Source organism: Coregonus lavaretus, assembly GCF_964263955.1.
Source record: "Coregonus lavaretus genome assembly, chromosome: 9".
In the NCBI taxonomy this organism is placed as follows: Eukaryota; Metazoa; Chordata; class Actinopteri; order Salmoniformes; family Salmonidae; genus Coregonus; species Coregonus lavaretus.
Window position 1 is genome coordinate 43,503,103 of NC_139996.1, and position 20,101 is coordinate 43,523,203.

Below are 20,101 nucleotides of genomic sequence, written 5' to 3' on the forward strand. Positions count from 1 at the left end.
CCCTCTCTTTAACTCACTCCCTCGCACTTCCCCCTTCTCCCCTTTTTCTGGTAGGTTGGAGGTGGTGGCAGATTGCAGTCTTTGGGAGAGCAGAGACAGAGTTCCATCTTCTCTTCTCTTCTCTGCCTCTTCGGCTCCCATCAACAGATGGCTGCTTTTAATGGTGAAGCACTCAACCTGAAAATCCAACCTCTCCATCTCTCTGTATGTTTGTCAGTCTGTCTCTCTATCTGCCCCTCCTCTTGGTCTCTCTCTCCCTTTTCCCCCTTTGCTCGCTTTCTTTCTTCTTTCCTAGAATGGACAGTCCTCAGGTGTGCCTAGTGTGTTTATGTGTGTGCCTAGTGTGTGTGTGTGCCTAGTGTGTGTGTGTGTGTGTGTGTGTGTGTGTGTGTGTGTGTGTGTGTGTGTGTGTGTGTGTGTGCCCTGGTGTCCTCCTTGGCACTCCAAGGCTCAGCTGAAATGGTATTGAACTTTTGAAGAGGCACTCGCCAATTAGGGGGAGCCACTTACCATCCAGACAGACTGACACATACACACACTTGCACAAGTGTGCATGCGCAAACGTGAACACACAGACACTTCACTCAGCACCCTGGTTCTCTTCATTAATTAGCAGAGCCATAGTTATGAGGTGACCTCACAATGCTGCCCATCAGGGAGGAGGGGCCACTGTTGCAGACCTCAGCCAATCCTCCCAGGGGAATTGCACCAGAGGTCTTCATGCCTCCAAAAAGTTGGACCTGGGGCTTTATCACCTGAACTAATATGCATAAATGATCCGATCCGAGGACAACTAGACCGTTCCGTATAGACCTGGGTGGATCCAGACACGGTTTGATCCGATCCGAGTGAGGGAAGCAGAAGAAAATACATGTTTTAAGCTACATAATTAACGGAAGCTGATAAAGCCGACAGGAGGGAGAGAGTGGTGCGGCTCTAGTCGGTGGGGGAGGGGCCGTAGGGTGATCGAGTGACACAGGAGCAGTGTTGCCATGTTTGCGGTTTCGTGGCAAATTGGGCTACTTTGAAAACAATGTCGCGGGTGAAAATGTATTGGTTGTGGGTTTTTGGGCTATTTCTAAGTTGCACCGTGGCCGCTAAAGCATTTCTCTTAAAAAATATATATATTTCACTGTGATCTGTTGCTGACTGTCAGCCAGTGAGGCAGGCTGTTGCTGATTGAGTGAGTGGTGGGGAGGAGTGAGTGTGTGTGTGTTGAGAGCGCACTTCAGCGATTGACTGAGTCACGTGAGCGAGAGGAGAGAGAGCAGCACGCGCGCAAGTTGTGACAGCTTTTTACCAGTTGTAGGTAGGCTATTTAGATTGTCATTATGGAGATAGTTATTTCCAAACCTGTTTCCATAAAACATATTAATACGCTAGAACTGATTCACATTAATAAATAATGCAGACAAAGCACTGGAAAACGACGTTGGCGCACTGGAGCGCATTACATAAATCCGCTCGGATGTGGTTTAAACTGCATTCTAATGTTGACTGCTTAAAGAAAACGGTATCAAGCGAAGCGCTTTATGCATGCTCAGATCTTGGGTCTCGGGGGCTGCCCGAGTGGAAATTTGAAATGGAAGTTATGGAACTCCCTCGTGTAGTACTTTTTATGGGGAAAAGTCTTCAATGAAACTGACATTAGGCTAAATGAATTATACATTTGCCTCTGTTGGCAATCAAGTAGCCTATTAATGTATATGCCATTGTAGGCAACCATTTGATACAATACATATGTTGAAATGACTATATCACTTGAGTCATTGCAAATCAATTTGTGCCACTTGTGTAGCCTACCTGGAGCTTGCAAACCAATTTGATAAATAGCCTATAACTTCAGTTTATTGTTGTTGTAGCCTTGTGTTACTATGAACGCATTAGATTGACAGTAACAGTAGTCAGATTAGGCTACAGGTAAAACAAATTCTAAAACATAAACACTGGCTGTTGTTGACAAGCATATTCACCCATTTACATATTATTAATATTTAATTCAGTGATTTAAATTATGACCATATCCTCAGTAGCCTATTCCAGCAGGCTATTGGAAAACACAAGCACTTCTTATTGCAAAATCGCCTCGCTATTCATGTTGAATAAATTAGTATGTTCATTTGAACTGAGCAAGCTGCTAAATCGTTCAGTTTACATCTTGCCTACATCTTGTCTAGGCTACTGTAGACTATATTAAATTAGATGTAGGCCTATCACGGGCTATAGGCTACCTGCCTTTATCCAAGCAAACTATGGCAAAATGTAATTAGAATCATAAACCCAGATTTTAGTCTGTAGCCTATGTTTATTGAAATGACAAGTCAATCGAGCAAATGGGCCATTTATAACGGTTTGTAGTCTTAACATCTGGCACATAATAACAGCACAATTGCCATAAAATAGCTTTTTTTATGTTCATCCAAGTGTTTCTTGCTCAGAGATTTCATCACTCAAACTCTCCTGTCAGATTTATCTATAGTTATGCACATAGGCAAAGGGGATTTATTTACAATTATAAACCTGGTTCGAGCCCTGACTGCTGATTGGCTGAAAGCCGTGGCATATCAGACCGTATACCCCACGGGTATGACAGAACATTACTTTTTACTGTTCTAATTACGTTGGTAACGATTTTATAATAGCAATAAGGCACCCCAGGGTTTGTGGTATATGGCCAATATACCACGGCTAACGGCTGTATGTAGGGCGGCAGGTAGCTTAGTGGGTAAGAGCGTTGTGCCAGTAACCGAAAGGTCGCTGGTTCTAATCCCCGAGCCGACTAGGTGAAAAATCTGTCGATGTGCCCTTAAGCAAGGCACTTAACCCTAATTGCTCTGGATAAGAGTGTCTGCTAAATGACGTAAATGTAAATGTATCCAGGCAATCCGCGTTGCGTCGTGCTTAAGAACAGCCCTTAGCCGTGGTATATTGGCCATATACCATACCCCCTTGTGCCTTATTGCTTAATCATAGCAGTCAAACGACTTAAATCAGCATCCCTTGATGGAAAATGATCTGGTGAGTTCAATAAGGGCAAAATATATTTTCTCTTGGCATATTGAAATTCCTTTATTATGTCATAGCTTGCAATAATTATTATTTTGAGGAAACCCAAATTTTGCTTCTAACGTCGTTACAAATTACTATGATATTCCTTCTTAATTGTCTCGATAACGTTATGGAAAAAGGGTTTATTGGCAACTCCTCTCTTGCTGTGGGGAAAACAAAATTGGGCTTGTTTTCAGGCCTTTTGGGCAGGTTTTGAGTGGTCATTGGGCTAGAAACGTTAGCTAGCTAGGCTAATTGAGGCTGCAGTGCATGCACTTTCTCATCCTACAGTTACAAATAAAAACAACTCCATTAAGAATATTAAGTAGCAGCCTATCTGTATGCTTTTGGTCGTTGTAGCCTATCCTTCTCCTTTAACTTTTAATTTAATCATTTTAATTCCACCTTCCTTTGATTAGATATCTCCTAACTTTTGCCACACATGGATGCTTTATGACTGTAGACTATTGCCGATTTGATAACTTACGATTGGCCAACAACAACAACAAGCTACACGCTCCACTCTCATGAAAAGCAAAGAGCAGCAGCATAAATGATACAATTTCTCTCTCTCTCTTTACTGCAGCAGTCGCGTTCGGATCTGTAGGGTCCTTCTGGACAAGTCAGTTATAATTACACATATCCGAGACCTGTGACAATCATATCAGATCCGACCCAGACCTGTGATATTATTTTGAATTCTGGATCCAGACCCACTCGGGTCCCGGATTGGGTATTCGGGTACAGGTGGATCTGTGAAGACCTCTACTTTGCACTGACAGTGGAGTGCCATTATCCACCAAAGTACATGGATCATTTCAGAAGTCTGTTGGTTTTCTATCTTTTCAGAAGCAATTTTTTTTATATATTATTTTATTTATTTAACCAGGAAAGTCAGTTAAGAACAAATTCTTATTTACAATGACGGCCTACCCTGGCCAAACCCGAACGACGCTGGGCCAATTGTACGCCGCCCTATGGGACTCCCAATCATGGCCGGATTGTGATACAGCCTGGAATCGAACCAGGGTCTGTAATGACGCCTCTAGCACTGAGATGCAGTGCCTTAGACCGCTGCATTACACGGGAGAAATGTTGGCAATGCAAAGGGAAAAGGTCAACTTGTTACTTTGCAGTCCACGGTGCATGAACTGAAGACTCAAAAGTAGTAGGATTGGGTCAATTAGGCTTAGATTGTGTATCCCTAGACATTCTTCTAGCCAGTCTTGCTACTCCACTGATTTGACTGATGGCATGAATGTCATTGGGTGCTGGGCTGCCCGCTGCTGGAGTGAAGGAAGCCCAACATGAAATACATTTTACATTTACATTTTAGTCATTTAGCAGACGCTCTTATCCAGAGCGACTTACAGTTAGTGAATGCATACATTATTTCTTTATTTTTCATACTGGCCCCCCGTGGGAATCAAACCCACAACCCTCGCGATGCAAACGCCATGCTCTACCAAATTAGCTACATCCCTGCCGGCCATTCCCTCCCCTACCCTGGACAACGCTTGGCCAATTGTGCGCCGCCCCATGGGTCTCCCGGTCACGGCCGGCTATGACAGAGCCTGGATTCGAACCAGGATCTCTAGTGGCACAGCTAGCACTGCGATGCAGTGCCTTAGACCACTGCGCCAGGTCATACATCCACTATCATCAAAATATACCTCAAATAATGCATTCCAATCAAAAAGACAAGGCAAAATGACTTGAACACACACACACACACACTTCTCATATACAAAATGTTCTGTCCGCATACTGACAGAGAGCAGTTGCCCGTGCCTCTGCTCCTTACTCATCATCTTGAGCTCTATCCCTTTCTTTCTCTCCATCTCCTCTATCAGCCACCGCTAGGGGGTGCTGCTATCCTTTCTTTGCTTTGTGTTCTTATGATAGTTTCTATTACAGCCTAACCCTTTCAGAGTTAGTCACTTTGCTGTTTTCCATTATATCTCCATACAAAACATACATATCCCATACAAATATATCCTAGTAAACTCTAGGGTTCTATAACATTCTTTATAGTGTGATCTAAGCTTGCCTGCTCTCCCTTACCTCCACTGCCACCTAACATCATACCAACTGGGTAATGTAGTCCATACCCTCAGTATGACTAGGTAGTGTAGTTCATACCCTCAGTATGACTGGGTAGTGTAGTTCCTACCCTCAGTATGACTGGGTAGTGTAGTTCTTACCCTCAGTATGACTGGATAGTGTAGTTCATACCCTCAGTATGACTGGATAGTGATGTTCATACCCTCAGTATCATTGGGTAGTGTAGTTCTTACCCGCTGTGCTTCATGTTGGGGGGTTTGTCCATTCGGACAGCTAGTTTGATCTTTAGCTCTGCATCTTGACTGTTCTTGGACACCACCATCTTGTGGAGCTCAGCCTGCTTGGGCCCATTTGTGGTGGGGTTCAGGATCACCTGGGAATGGGAGAGAGGGAGAGGAAAGGATGGGGGTGACAAAGGGCAAGGACACAGGAGAGATAGAAAAAAGAGAGAACCAGCAAATTTAGGAGGTTAAGTAATGATGGCTTCGGGCTTCTCCACTGCCCAAGATACACAAACAGTCTCTCTCATCAGTGACAGAAAGATGTACACATCCTCAAATTTTGTGACTCTGATGGGAACAGACAGGTGAAGGACATCAGAAAACCATGGCTGTCTGGGGAAGACACAAACAAGACACACTTTCTTTTCATATCACAACCCCCTCTGCAGTTGCTCTGTATTGTTATGGAAAAGGTTAGGTAGTTTAGACTGGTTTTTCTCAAACCTTTCCTCTGGGACCCCCAGACGTTTCAAAATTTAGTTTTAGCCCTGAACTAGCTCACCTGATTCACCTAGTCAAGGACTTGATTAGATTAGTTGACTTAGGGTGCTAGCTGTGGAAAAGTTCAAATACATGGAACAGTTGGGGGTCCCCGAGGAGAGGTTTGAGAACCACTGGTATAGACTGCTCACTACCACTACCACTTCCAGACTCCATCCCCAAGGGGGCATCATCCCCCAGGGGGAAGCAGCAACATATTTGACCATTGTAGAAGTAGTCAGAATGTACCATGAGACATCCATGTCTTCATCAATGTTAAGGATAAATGGTTGAGTTTGATATAATTTAAAGGCTTACAAAAAGGGTTATCAAATTATTTTATAATTTCTTGAGATCATTATTTTTATTTTTTTTACATACAAATTATGTAATTATTTTACCTTTTCATGTAAATTATGAAAACATGCGATGGAGGCACAACACAAACACAGATTATGTAAAATAGGGTCTAAGCTTCAACATATACTTTATTTATAGATCATTGACATTAAAGGATAAAAAATGACAATTAAAAAACTATATATTCAAGAAATTATAAAATAGTTTGACAACCCTGTTTGTAAGCTTTTAAATGATATCAAACTCTACCGTTTATCTTTTCCACTGATGAAGACAAGTATGTCTCATAGTAGGGTGGGGTATGCAAAATGAGTCAACTTTGAGCTCCTCTATCATCTACATGTTTTGGCATTCAGGTCCAAAAAGTCCCTTTCTGACCACTTCTACCATGGGCAAATATGTATGGGAAGTTTCATTCAAATCAAAAAGGTACATTGTTACATTGCCAAGACAATGATTGAATGGGTCATTCTAATTGCTAGTATCTGATATAAATACTAACTGATATCAATAGTGGCTGATATTGATAGTGAATTATATCAATATTAATAGGTTGATGTACAGTATGTACTGGTGTCTTACCCTCCCCAGCTCCTTGTCTTCCAGGGCCAGTACCCCCGTGCTCTCTGTGAACAGCTTCACTTTGACCATGGGTAACGGGTGCGTCGTCGTGAAGTCCCCCTGAGTGTCCCACCTGAAAGACACAAGGTTCCAACCCTCAGGATTAAACATAAAATCAAATCAAAGTGTATTTGTCACGTGCACAGAATACAACAGGTGTAAACAGTACAAATAAATGCTTACTTGCAAGCTCTTCCTCAACAATGCAGTGTTCAATATTAAGTTTGCAGACGACACAACAGTAGTAGGCTTGATTACCAACAATGATGAGACCGCCTACAGGGAGGAGGTGAGGGCTCTGGGAGTGTGGTGCCAGGAAAATAACCTCTCACCTAACGTCAACAAAACAAAGGAGATGATCGTGGACTTCAGTTAACAGCAGAGGGTGCACCCCCTTATCCACATCGACGGGACCGCAGTGGAGAAGGTGGAAAGCTTCAAGTTCCTTGGCGTACACATCACTGACAAACTGAAATGGTCCACCCACGCAGACAGTGTGGTGAAGAAGGCGCAACAGAGCCTCTTCAACCTCAGGAGACTGAAGAAATTTGTCTTGGCACCTAAAACCTTCACAAACTTTTCATTCAGATCCCTTGGATTTCTTCACATTTTATTGTGTTACAAAGTGGGATTAAAATTAACAACAATCTTGTCAACAATCTTAAAAAAAAAAAATATTTCACCTTTATTTAACCAGGTAAGCCAGTTGAGAACAAGTTCTCATTTACAACTGCGACCTGGCCAAGATAAAGCAAAGCAGTGCGATAAAAACAACAACACAGAGTTACATATGGAATAAACAAAACGTACAGTCAATAACACAGTAGAAAATCTATATACAGTGTGTGCAAATGTAGTAAGTTATGGTAAGGCAATAAATAGGCCATAGTGCAAAATAATTACAATTTAGTATTAACACTGGAGTGATAGATGTGCAAAAGATGATGTGCAAATATAGATATTGGGGTGCAAATGAGCTAAATAAATAACAATGTAAATAACAATATGGGGATGAGGTAGTTGGGTGGGCTAATTACAGATGGGCTGTGTACAGGTGCAGTGATCGGTAAGCTGCTCTGACAACTGATGCTTAAAGTTAGTGAGGGAGATAAGTGTCTCCAGCTTCAGAGATTATTGCAGTTCGTTCCAGTCATTTGCAGCAGAGAACTGGAAGGAATGGCGGCCAAAGGAGGTGTTGGCTTTGGGGATGACCAGTGAGATATACCTGCTGGAACGCATACAACGGGTGGGTGTTGCTATGGTGACCAATGATCTAAGATAAGGCGGGGATTTGCCTAGAAGTGATTTATAGATAACCTGGAGCCAGTGGGTTTGGCGACGAATATGTAGTGAGGGCCAGCCAACGAGAGCGTACAGGTCACAATGGTGGGTAGTATATTGGGCTTTGGTGACAAAACAGATGGCACTGTGATAGACTACATCCAATTTGCTGAGTAGAGTGTTGGAAGCTATTTTGTAAATGACATCGCCGAAGTCAAGGATCGGTAGGATAGTCCGTTTTACGAGGGCATGTTTAGCAGCATGAGTGAAGGAGGATTTGTTGCGAAATAGGAAGCCAATTCTAGATTTAACTTTGGATTGGAGATGCTTAATGTGAGTCTGGAAGGAGAGTTTACAGTCTAACCAGACACCTAGGTATTTGTAGTTTTCCACATATTCTAAGTCAGACCCGCCGAGAGTAGTGGGATGTAGCTCAGTTGGTAGAGCATGGCGTTTGCAACGCCAGGGTTGTGGGTTCGATTCCCACGGGGGGTATAAAAAATAATGTAAGTCGCTCTGGATAAGAGCGTCTGCTAAATGACTAAAATGTAAATGTAAATGAAGTGATTCTAGTCGGGCGGGCGGGTGCAAGCAGCGTTAGTTTGAAGAGCATGCATTTCGTTTTACTAGCGTTTAAGAGCAGTTGGAGGCCACGGAAGGAGTGTTGTATGGCATTGAAGCTCGTTTGGAGGTTTGTTAACACAGTGTCCAATGAAGGGCCAGATGTATACAAAATGGTGTCGTCTGCGTAGAGGTGGATCTGAGAGTCACCAGCAGCAAGAGCGACATCATTGATATACACAGAGAATAGAGTCGGCCCGAGAATTGAACCCTGTGGCACCCTCATAGAGAATGCCAGAGGTCCAGACAACAGGCCCTCCGATTTGACACATTGAACTCTATCTGAGAAGTAGTTGGTGAACCAGGTGAGGCAGTCATTTGAAAAACCAAGGCTATTTAGTCTGCCAATAAGAATGCAGTGATTGACAGAGTCAAAAGCCTTGGCCAGGTCGATGAAGACGGCTGCACAGTACTGTCTTTTATCGATTGTGGTTATTATATCGTTTAGGACCTTGAGCGTGGCTGAGGTGCACCCATGATGAGCTCGGAAACCAGATTGCATAGTGGATAAGGTACAGTGGGATTCGAAATGGTCGGTGATCTGTTTGTTAACTTGGCTTTCAAATACTTTCGAAAGGCAGGGCAGGATGGATATAGGTCTGTAACAGTTTGGATCTAGAGTGTCACCCCCTTTGAAGAGGGGGATGACCGCGGCAGCTTTCCAATATCTGGGGATCTCAGACGTTACGAAAGAGAGGTTGAACAGACTAGTAATAGGGGTTGTGACAATTTTGGCTGCTAATTTTAGAAAGAAAGGGTCCAGATTGTCTAGCCCAGCTGATTTGTAGGGGTCCAGATTTAGCAGCTCTTTCAGGACATCAGCTGTCTGAATTTGGGTGAAGGAGAAGTGGGGGGGTGGGGCATGGGCAAGTTGCATCGGAGGGTGCAGAGCTGGTGGCCGGGGTAGGGGTAGCCAGGTGGAAAGCATGGCCAGCCGTAGCAAAATGCTTATTGAAATTCTCGATTATCGTAGATTTATCGGTGGTGACAGTGTTTCCTAGCCTCAGTGCAGTGGGTAGCTGGGAGGAGGTGCTCTTATTCTCCATGGACTTTACAGTGTTCCAAAACTTTTTGGAGTTAGTGCTACAGGATGCAAATTTCTGTTTGAAAAAGCTAGCCTTTGCTCTTCTAACTGATTGTGTATTTTGGTTCCTGACTTCCCTGAAAAGTTGCATATCGCGGGGGCTGTTCGATGCTAATGCAGTACGCCACAGGATGTTTTTGTGCTGGTCAAGGGCAGTCAAGTCTGGGGTTAACCAGGGGCTATATCTGTTCTTAGTTCTGAATTTTTTGAATGGGGCATGTTTATTTAAGATGGAGAGGAAAGCACTTTTGAAGAACATCCAGGCATCCTCTACTGACGGAATGAGGTCAATATCCATCCAGGATACACGGGCCAGGTCAATTAGAAAGGCCTGCTCGCTGAAGTGTTTTAGGGAGCGTTTGACAGTGATGAGGGGTGGTCGTTTGACCGCGGACCCATTACGGATGCAGGCAATGAGGCAGTGATTGCTGAGATCCTGGTTGAAGACAGCGGAGGTGTATTTAGATGGTACATTTGTCAGGATGATATCTATGAGGGTGCCCATGTTTACGGATTTAGGGTTGTACCTGATAGGTTCCTTGATAATTTGTGTGAGATTGAGGGCATCTAGTTTAGATTGTAGGATGGCCGGGGTGTTAAGCATATCCCAGTTTAGGTCACCAAGCAGTACGAACTCTGAGGATAGATGGGGGGCAAGCAATTCACATATGGTGTCCAGGGCACAACTGGGGACTGAGGGGGGTCTGTAGCAAGCGGCAACAGTGAGAGACTTATTTCTGGAAAGGTGGATTTTTAGAAGTAAAAGCTCAAACTGTTTGGGCACAGACCTGGATAGTATGATAGAGCTCTGCAGTAGATTGCAACTATGCCCCCTTTGGCAGTTCTATCTAGACAGAAAATGTTGTAGTTCAGAATGGAAATGTCTGAATTTTTGGTGGCCTTCCTAAGCCAAGATTCAGACACTGCTAGAACATCAGGGTTGGCAGAGTGTGCTAACGCAGTGAATAACTCAAACTTGGGGAGGAGACTTCTGATGTTAACATGCAAGAAACCAAGGCTTTTACGGTTACAGAAGTCAACAAATGATAGCGCCTGGGGGGTAGGAGTAATACTGGGGGCTACAGGCCCTGAGTTAACCTCTACATCACCAGAGGAACAGAGGAGGAATAGAATAAGGATACGGCTAAAGGCTTTAAGAACTGGTCTTCTAGTGCGTTGGGTACAGAGAAAAGGGGCAGATTTCCGGGCGTTGTAGAATAGATTCAGGGCATTAAGTACAGACAAGGATATGGAAGGATATGAGTACAGTGGAGGTACACCTAAGCATTGGGTAACTATGAAAGAGATAGTATCACTGGAGGTACCGATTGAGCCGGTCTCCGCGTGTATGGGGGGTGGGACAAAGGAGCTCTCTGAGGCTGGTTGAGCTGAACTTGGGCCTCTACAGTGAAATTGTATAATAAGAACTAACCCAAACAACAATAGGCTAGGCATATTGACATGGGAGAGAGGCATAACGCAATCACAGGTGTTATTGGGGAGGGCTAAGACAACAACTGGTAATGGCGACGAAAGTTTGGGCTGAGGCTAAACAGATAAACAGGATGGGGTACCATGTAAATGAACAGTCCAGCAGGCATTAGCTGTGTAGCTGAGTGATCATAAGGTCCAGTGAACAGCACTAAGTTCGGAAGCAGATCGTAGGCCGCTAAAGCACAGGCGAGCAGGAGGCATGGCTGTTGATTGCGCATGCTAGCGGGCCGGGGCTAGCAGATGGATCTTCGTGGTCGTCGCAACGGGAAGCCTGTAGAAACCACATCAGACGATTACGTCGGCAGACCAGTCGTGATGGATCGGCGGGGCTCCGTGTCGACACTAGGAGGTCCCGTCCGGTTGACAGAGAGGTAGAAAGACGGGAGATGGGCCTGGCTCAAATAAAATCAAATCAAATCAAATCAAATCAAATTGTATTGGTCACATGCGCCGAATACAACAGGTGCAGACATTACAGTGAAATGCTTACTTACAGCCCTTAACCAACAGTGCATTTATTTTAAACAAAAAAGTAAGAATAAAACAACAACAAAAAAGTGTTGAGAAAAAAAGAGCAGAAGTAAAATAAAGTGACAGTAGGGAGGCTATATATACAGTAAAATAAAGTGACAGTAGGGAGGCTATATATACAGGGGGGTACCGTTGCATAGTCAATGTGTGGGGGCACCGGCTAGTTGAGGTAGTTGAGGTAATATGTACATGTGGGTAGAGTTAAAGTGACTATGCATAAATACTTAACAAAGTAGCAGCAGCGTAAAAAGGATGGGGTGGGGGGGCAGTGCAAATAGTCCGGGTAGCCATGATTAGCTGTTCAGGAGTCTTATGGCTTGGGGGTAGAAGCTGTTGAGAAGTCTTTTGGACCTAGACTTGGCACTCCGGTACCGCTTGCCGTGCGGTAGCAGAGAGAACAGTCTATGACTAGGGTGGCTGGAGTCTTTGACAATTTTGAGGGCCTTCCTCTGACACCGCCTGGTATAGAGGTCCTGGATGGCAGGGAGCTTTGCCCCAGTGATGTACTGGGCCGTACGCACTACCCTCTGTAGTGCCTTGCGGTCAGAGGCCAAGCAGTTGCCATACCAGGCGGTGATGCAACCAGTCAGGATGCTCTCGATGGTGCAGCTGTAGAATTTTTTGAGGATCTGAGGACCCATGCCAAATCTTTTTAGTCTCCTGAGGGGGAATAGGCTTTGTCGTGCCCTCTTCACGACTGTCTTGGTGTGTTTGGACCATGATAGTTCGTTGGTGATGTGGACACCAAGGAACTTGAAGCTCTCAACCTGTTCCACTACAGCCCCGTCGATGAGAATGGGGGCGTGCTCAGTCCTCTTTTTTTTCCTGTAGTCCACAATCATCTCCTTTGTCTTGGTCACGTTGAGGGAGAGGTTGTTGTCCTGGCACCACACGGCCAGATCTCTGACCTCCTCCCTATAGGCTGTCTCATCGTTGTCGGTGATCAGGCCTACCACTGTTGTGTCGTCGGCAAACTTAATGATGGTGTTGGAGTCGTGCCTGGCCATGCAGTCATGGGTGAACAGAGAGTACAGGAGGGGACTGAGCACGCACCCCTGAGGGGCCCCCGTGTTGAGGATCAGTGTGGCAGATGTGTTGTTACCTACCCTTACCACCTGGGGGCGGCCCGTCAGGAAGTCCAGGATCCAGTTGCAGAGGGAAGTGTTTAGTCCCAGGATCCTTAGCTTAGTGATGAGCTTAGAGGGCACTATGGTGTTGAATGCTGAGCTGTAGTCAATGAATAGCATTCTCACGTAGGTGTTCCTCTTGTCCAGGTGGGAAAGGGCAGTGTGGAGTGCGATAGAGATTGCATCATCTGTGGATCTGTTGGGGCGGTATGCAAATTGGAGTGGGTCTAGGGTCTCTGGGATTATGCTGTTGATGTGAGCCATGACCAGTCTTTCAAAGCACTTCATGGCTACAGACGTCAGTGCTACGGGTCGGTAGTCATTTAGGCAGGTTATCTTAGAGTTCTTGGGCACGGGGACTATGGTGGTCTGCTTGAAACATGTTGGTATTACAGACTCAGTCAGGGACATGTTGAAAATGTCAGTGAAGACACTTGCCAGTTGGTCAGCACATGCTCGGAGTACACGTCCTGGTAATCCGTCTGGCCCTGCGGCCTTGTGAATGTTGACCTGCTTAAAAGTCTTACTCACATCGGCTACGGAGAGCGTGATCACATAGTCGTCCGGAACAGCTGGTGCTCTCATGCATGCTTCAGTGTTGCTTGCCTCGAAGCGAGCATAGAAGTGGTTTAGCTCGTCTGGTAGGCTTGTGTCACTGGGCAGCTCGCGGCTGTGCTTCCCTTTGTAGTCTGTAATAGTTTTCAAGCCCTGCCACATCCGACGAGCATCAGAGCCAGTGTAGTATGATTCAATCTTAGACCTGTATTGACTCTTTGCCTGTTTGATGGTTCGTCGGAGGTCATAGCGGGATTTCTTATAAGCGTCCGGGTTAGAGACCCGTTCCTTGAAAGCGGCAGCTCTACCCTTTAGCTCAGTGCGGATGTTTCCTGTAATCCATGGCTTCTGGTTGGGGTATGTACGTACGGTCACTGTGGGGACGACATCATCGATGCACTTATTGATGAAGCCAGTGACTGATGTGGTGTACTCCTCAATGCTGTCTGAAGAATCCCGGAACATGTTCCAGTCTGTGCTAGCAAAACAGTCCTGTAGCTTAGCATCTGCGTCATCTGACCACTTTTTTATTAGCCGAATCACTGGTGCTTCCTGCTTCAGTTTTTGCTTATAAGCAGGAATCAGGAGGATAGAGTTATGGTCAGATTTGCCAAATGGAGGGCGAGGGAGAGCTTTGTATGCGTCTCTGTGTGTGGAGTAAAGGTGGTCTAGAGTTTTTTCCCCTCTGGTTGCACATTTAACATGCTGGTAGAAATGAGGTAGAACGGATTTAAGTTTCCCTGCATTAAAGTCCCCGGCTACTAGGAGCGCTGCATCTGGATGAGCGTTTTCCTGTTGATTAATGGCCTTGTACAACTCATTCAGTGCAATCTTAATGCCAGCATTGGTTTGTGGTGGTAAATAGACAGCTATGAAAAATATAGATGAAAACTCTCTTGGTAAATAGTGTGGTCTACAGCTTATCATAAGATACTCTACCTCAGGCGAGCAAAACCTCGAGACTTCCTTAGTATTTGATTTTGTGCACCAGCTGTTGTTTACAAATATACACAGACCGCCGCCCCTTGTCTTACCAGAGTCTGCCGTTCTGTCCTGTCGATGTAGCGTATAGCCTGCTAGCTGAATGTTATCATTGTTGTCGTTCAGCCACGACTCCGTGAAACATAAGATATTACAGTTTTTAATGTCCCGTTGGTAGGATAACCGTAATCTTAAATCGTCCATTTTATTCTCAAAAGCTTGAACGTTGGCTAATAGGATTGATGGGAGAGGCAGTTTACTCGTTCGCCGTCGGATCCTTACAAGGCACCCGGATCTGCGTCCACGATATCTCCGTCTCTTCCTCACGCGAATGACGGGGATCTGGGCCTTGTTGGGTGTCTGTAGAATATCCTTCGCGAACGCCTCGTTGAAGAAAAAGTCTTCGTCCAACGCGAGGTGAGTAATCGCTGTCCTGATATCCAGAAGCTCTCTTTGGTTATAAGAGACGATGGCAGAAACATTATGTACAAAATAAATTACAAATAACGCGGAAAAACACACATAATAGTACAATTGGTTAGAGGGCTGTAAAACGGCAGCCATCTTCTTCCGGCGCTGCTACGTCGGGAGGTGGTGATTATCCAACAACAGCCATTCGGTTGCAGCTAGCTAGTTGCGATGGTCCGGTGTTAAGGTCCAGTGATTCCGGCAGAACATCCGATTTGCTCTGGGTCGATAGCACGCTGTGCAGACTGGCCGATAATTGTCCTGGCTAGAGCTGGCTGGTAGGTAGTGCAGGCCATGGACAGTGGTGAAGACCGCTAACGGTGGCTAATAGCAAGTAGCTAGTTAGCTGGCTAGCTGGCTAGTTTCAGCTGTAGGTTCTTGATAAAAATAAACAAATAATAGAATCCGTTCCACATTGGGTGAGGTGGGTTGCAGGGAGGTATATTTAGTTAAAGGATGGAAAGTGAGATAGAGAAATATATACGAATAAAAGACAAAAAACTAAAAAAATGGCTATTTACACGAGGACACAACACAATACACGACCGCACTACTATGCCATCTTGGATTACTGTGGATCTACACAAAATACTCTGTAATGTCAAAGTGAAAAAACAAATCTAACATTTTTTAAAGATGAATACAAAATTAAATAACTAAAATATAGTCATTGCATAAGTATTCAGCTCCCTGAGTCAATACATGTTAGAAACACCTTTGGCATCGAATACAGCTGTGAGTCTTCCTGGGTAAGTCTATAAGAGCTTTGCAGACTACTGTTCAGTAGTGTGGTCAGGTGCCACAAGGAGGGACTTGGGAAAATTGCAGTTGGCTCAGAACAGGGCAGCACGGCTGGCCCTTAAAAGTACACAGAGAGCTAACATTAATGACATGCATGTTAGTTTCTCCTGGCTTAGAGTGGAAGAGAGATTGACTTCAACACTGCTTGTTTTTTTAAGAGGTGTTGACATGCTGAATGTAACGAGCTGTCTGTTTGGAATGCTGGCACACAGCTCGGACACCATGCATACCCCACGAGACATGCCACCAGAGGTCTCTTCACAGTCCTCAAGTCCAGAACAGACTACGGGAAACACACAGTACTACATAGAGCCATGACTGCACGGAACTCTATTCTACATCATGTAACTCAGTCAAGCAGTAATATCAGATTAAAAAAACAGATAAAACTACACTTTATGGAACAGCGCGGACTGTGAAGAGACACACACACATCATTCACAAACACATGCTAACACACGCACTCTACACACACACATTTTAATATCGTTATTTTGCTGTATTATTGATTTTGTATTGTAAATATGTTATGGTAGAGTAGTGTGTAATAATGTGTTGTGTTATGTATTGTTTTATTGTATGTAAATTGTGATTGGACCCTAGGAAGAGTAGCTGCTGCCTTGGCAGCCACTAATGGGGAACCGTAATAAATACAAAAATACAAGATACACCTGGATTGTGCAATATTTGCCCATTATTATAAAAATAATTATTCAAGTGCTTTCACTTAGATAGCAATTCTCAAGTCTTGCCATAGATTTTCAAGCAGATTTAAGTTAAAGCTGTAACTTGGCCACTCAGGAACATTCACAGTCTTCTTTTTAAGCAACTCCAGTGTAGATTTGGCCTTGTGTTTTAGGTTATTGTCCTGCTGAAAGGTGAATTCCTCTCCCAGTGTCTGGTGTAAAGCAGACTGAAGCAGGTTTTCCTCTAGGAGTTTTCCTGTGTTTAGCTCCACCCCAATTATTTTTATCCTGAAAAACTTCCCAGTATTTGCCGATGTCAAGCATACCAATACAATGATGCAGCCACCACGATGCTTGAAAATAAGGAGGCAGTTACTCAGTGCTGTGTTGGATTTAACCCAAACATAAGGCTTTGTATTTAGGTAAAAAAGTGCATTCCTTTGTTGTTGTTTTTTTTCTTCAGTATTACTTAGTGCCTTGTTGCATACAAGATGCATATTTTTGAATATTTATATTCTGTATATTTGTATTCTTCTTTTCACTCAGTCATTTAGGTCATTATTCTGGAGTCACTAAAATTTTGTTGATCCATCCTCAGTTTTCTCCCATCACAGCCATTGAATTCTGTAGGCTGTTTAAAAAAAAAAAAAAACATGGCCTCATGGTGACATCCCTGAGCAGTTTAATTCCTGTCCTGCAGCTCAGTTCAGAAGGATGACTGTATATTTGATGTGTCTGGGTGGTTTAATACATAATCCACAGCATAATTATTAACTTGACCATGATTAAAGAGATATTCAATGTCTGATTTATTATTGTTACCCATCTACCAATCACTGCCCTTCTTATGATGCTTTCGAAGAGCTCCCTGGTCTTTGTAGTTGAAACTGTGCTTGATATTCAATACTTGACTGGGGGACCTTACATATGTTGTATGTATGGGGTACAGAGAAAGGGTTAGTCCTTCAAAAATCATGTAAACCCCTACAATTTCACACAGAGTGTGTCCATGTCACTTATGTGATTTGTTAAATCAGATTTTACTCCTGAACTAATTTAGGCTTGCTGAATACTTATGCAACAACTATATTTTAGCTATGAATGTTTTATTTATCTTTAAAAATATATATGTTAGAGTATTTTGTGTAGACTTTTGATTAAATAAAAAATAAAAAAATGTAATCCCACTTTGTAACACAATAAAATGTGAAGAAATCCAAGGGGTCGGAATACTTTCGCAAGGTACTGTAGATGGATATAACTCGTTTTAGTATAGACATTGCCATTGAGGGCTTTGTACTATATTAACTTAACAATGTTTGTTATTGCCTTAGATTTAATTAGATGTAAATACATACTATTTAAAAAATATAGTTTTTTGGGGGTGGGACTGCAATTTGCAACACTTCTGTAGAATCACCCATATACAATTTTAAGATCTCTATGCCAATAACACATTGTGGGTAGAGGTTCCGAAATGGACCCGGGGCTTTCCTTCCCGGAGCCTACCCAAATAAATTAATGTAGAAATAATGGAGACCCAGTCTGAACGGACCCAAGGACAACCAGACCCGGCCCCGTATAGACCCGGTCTGGTCCAGACCAGGTCTGATCCGATCCGAGTGAGGGAAGCAGTAGAAAATCATTTTTTTTTAGCTTGCTACATTATTAACTGAAGCTGTTAATGCATGAGCCGAGGGAGAGAGGAACGGAGGAGGTCTAGCAGCAGGCGAGGAAGGGGCCGTGTGGTGTGTGTGAGTGGTGCAAGGTGCAGGGAACGGGGAGGAGGGAGAGAGAGACAGCAGCAACCAAGCCGACTCAAACTAGTTACTAACGTCTAGCTGCCAAAGCTAGGTTATTTATCATCCAATCTGATGACATAGTACCTGTTTTGACTGCATCAAACCGAGAAGATTATATACTTAAGATAGCTAGCAAGCTAGCTAGCTGGGTAGGCTAATTGCTGCGACATAAGCTGCGCTTTACCCCATCCTACACAATTACAACAACAACTCCATTCAGAGTATTAAGTAGCAGCCTTCCTGTTGCTGTTGGCTCTTGGTCGTTGTAGCCTATCCTTCTCATTAAACTCTGTTATTTTAATTCTATCTTCCATTGATCTCCTAATTTGCACACATAGAGCCAGAGGCTAGTGCCGCTTTGATGACTTGTAATTGGCTAACAACAACAAGCTACACGCGCCACTCTCGTGAAAAGCAAAGAGCAGCAGCATAAATGAGATACTTTTCTCTCTCTTTCTCTACTGCAGCAGTCACGTTCAGGTCTGTACAGGTCCTTACCGGCAAATCAGTTATACTTACACATCCCCGAGACAATCAGATCCGACCCGGATCCAAGAGTTAACTACAGAATTTCGGACCCAACCTGGTCGGGTCCCGGGTAATCAGGTTTGGGTGGACCCGTGAAGAACTCTAGGTCTGTACTCTACTGGAAGCTTCTGATTTGGGTTTAAGGTGGAAGATGAGCATGGTGGGTGGTTCAGTTATCCCACTGGGCACAAACTGATTGAATAAACATTGTTTCCACATCATTTCAACAACAAAGAATGTATGTGATGATGTTGAATCAGTGTGGAAAACTGATTGGATTTGCAGAAAGTCATCAACGTAAAGGGATTTCGGGAATATCTGTCATTTTTTCACCTAAATCCACTTTTACCCTAAAACCAATGAGATGGTTAAAATGTTTGTTGGATTTACAATCAAATCTAATTAAAACTAGCGTTGAACTGATGTCTGTGCCCAGTGGGATAACACCTGCACGATAGATACAGAGTGTGTGTTAGTGTGTGTATGTGTATGTGTATGTATGTTCAGTTGCATGCAGGCATGCCCTCAGAATCCTGAATGACCCCTCACTTCTCAATGACAGCAGGAATTCAACGTAACTAACACATTTATTTTTTCCCAGTTGCCAAGGCAACGTGTGGATTGCATTCAGAACTGAGAGACAAAATAAATATGAACTAATTCACAGAGGAGGGTAAAGCAAAAGGTAAATTCAAACAAGAAGTGGCTATTGTTTGCCTCGTGTTATTTTTATCACGGTACACAAAGAAAAAGGACACTGGAGATAACCCTTAGCAGACTTTACCCGACATTGTTCTGTCTTTGTTTGCCTCTCTTAGGAAAGCCCACAAGTCAACAGTTACATTTGCCATGTGAGGGAGGGAGGTTAACTATGTGTGCTGTATTTTCCAAAGGTGTTTTCTGTCTTAGATACATTATCTGACAAGGTATAGAATAGCAGCAAATACCTACCTGGCTGATGCAAAACATTTACTTAATTTATTCCTTGAAAAGAGAGTGAGTGTGTGGGAAGGAAGGTCTTTCCTATCTTTGCTGAAGGACAAGCACTGTCTGTCTATGTTTAAAATACTTAGAAATGCACTGATTCATTCAGTCAAGTAACTGCCCTCTAATCCAACTAAGATGCAAGATGATGACAAACATTGGTCTTGCAGTCAGCCTACACAAATGCATATAATGACTTCAAATTGAATGGAGCCTCCAATGGTAAGGAAAGGACCAGAAAATGTAATTAAGACTGTAATGATTGTGTAATAGATGGATGCATAATAATAATAATAATAATAAT

The 20,101-nt window shown here is 43.7% G+C and overlaps 1 protein-coding gene across 2 annotated transcripts in view; it reads right to left on the bottom strand.

The window, feature by feature from the left end:
* Nucleotides 1-20,101, bottom strand: part of LOC311134700 (calcium-dependent secretion activator 2-like) — a 239,946-nt gene that overhangs the window by 123,720 nt on the left and 96,125 nt on the right. For both annotated transcript variants that reach the window (XM_084168466.1, XM_084168465.1), the window contains exons 7-8: nt 6,816-6,927; nt 5,346-5,485 (exon numbers count right to left, since the gene is read on the bottom strand). In XM_084168466.1, the coding sequence (XP_084024592.1) occupies nt 5,346-5,485; nt 6,816-6,927 (252 nt within the window). The remainder of the gene's footprint in view (nt 1-5,345; nt 5,486-6,815; nt 6,928-20,101) is intronic.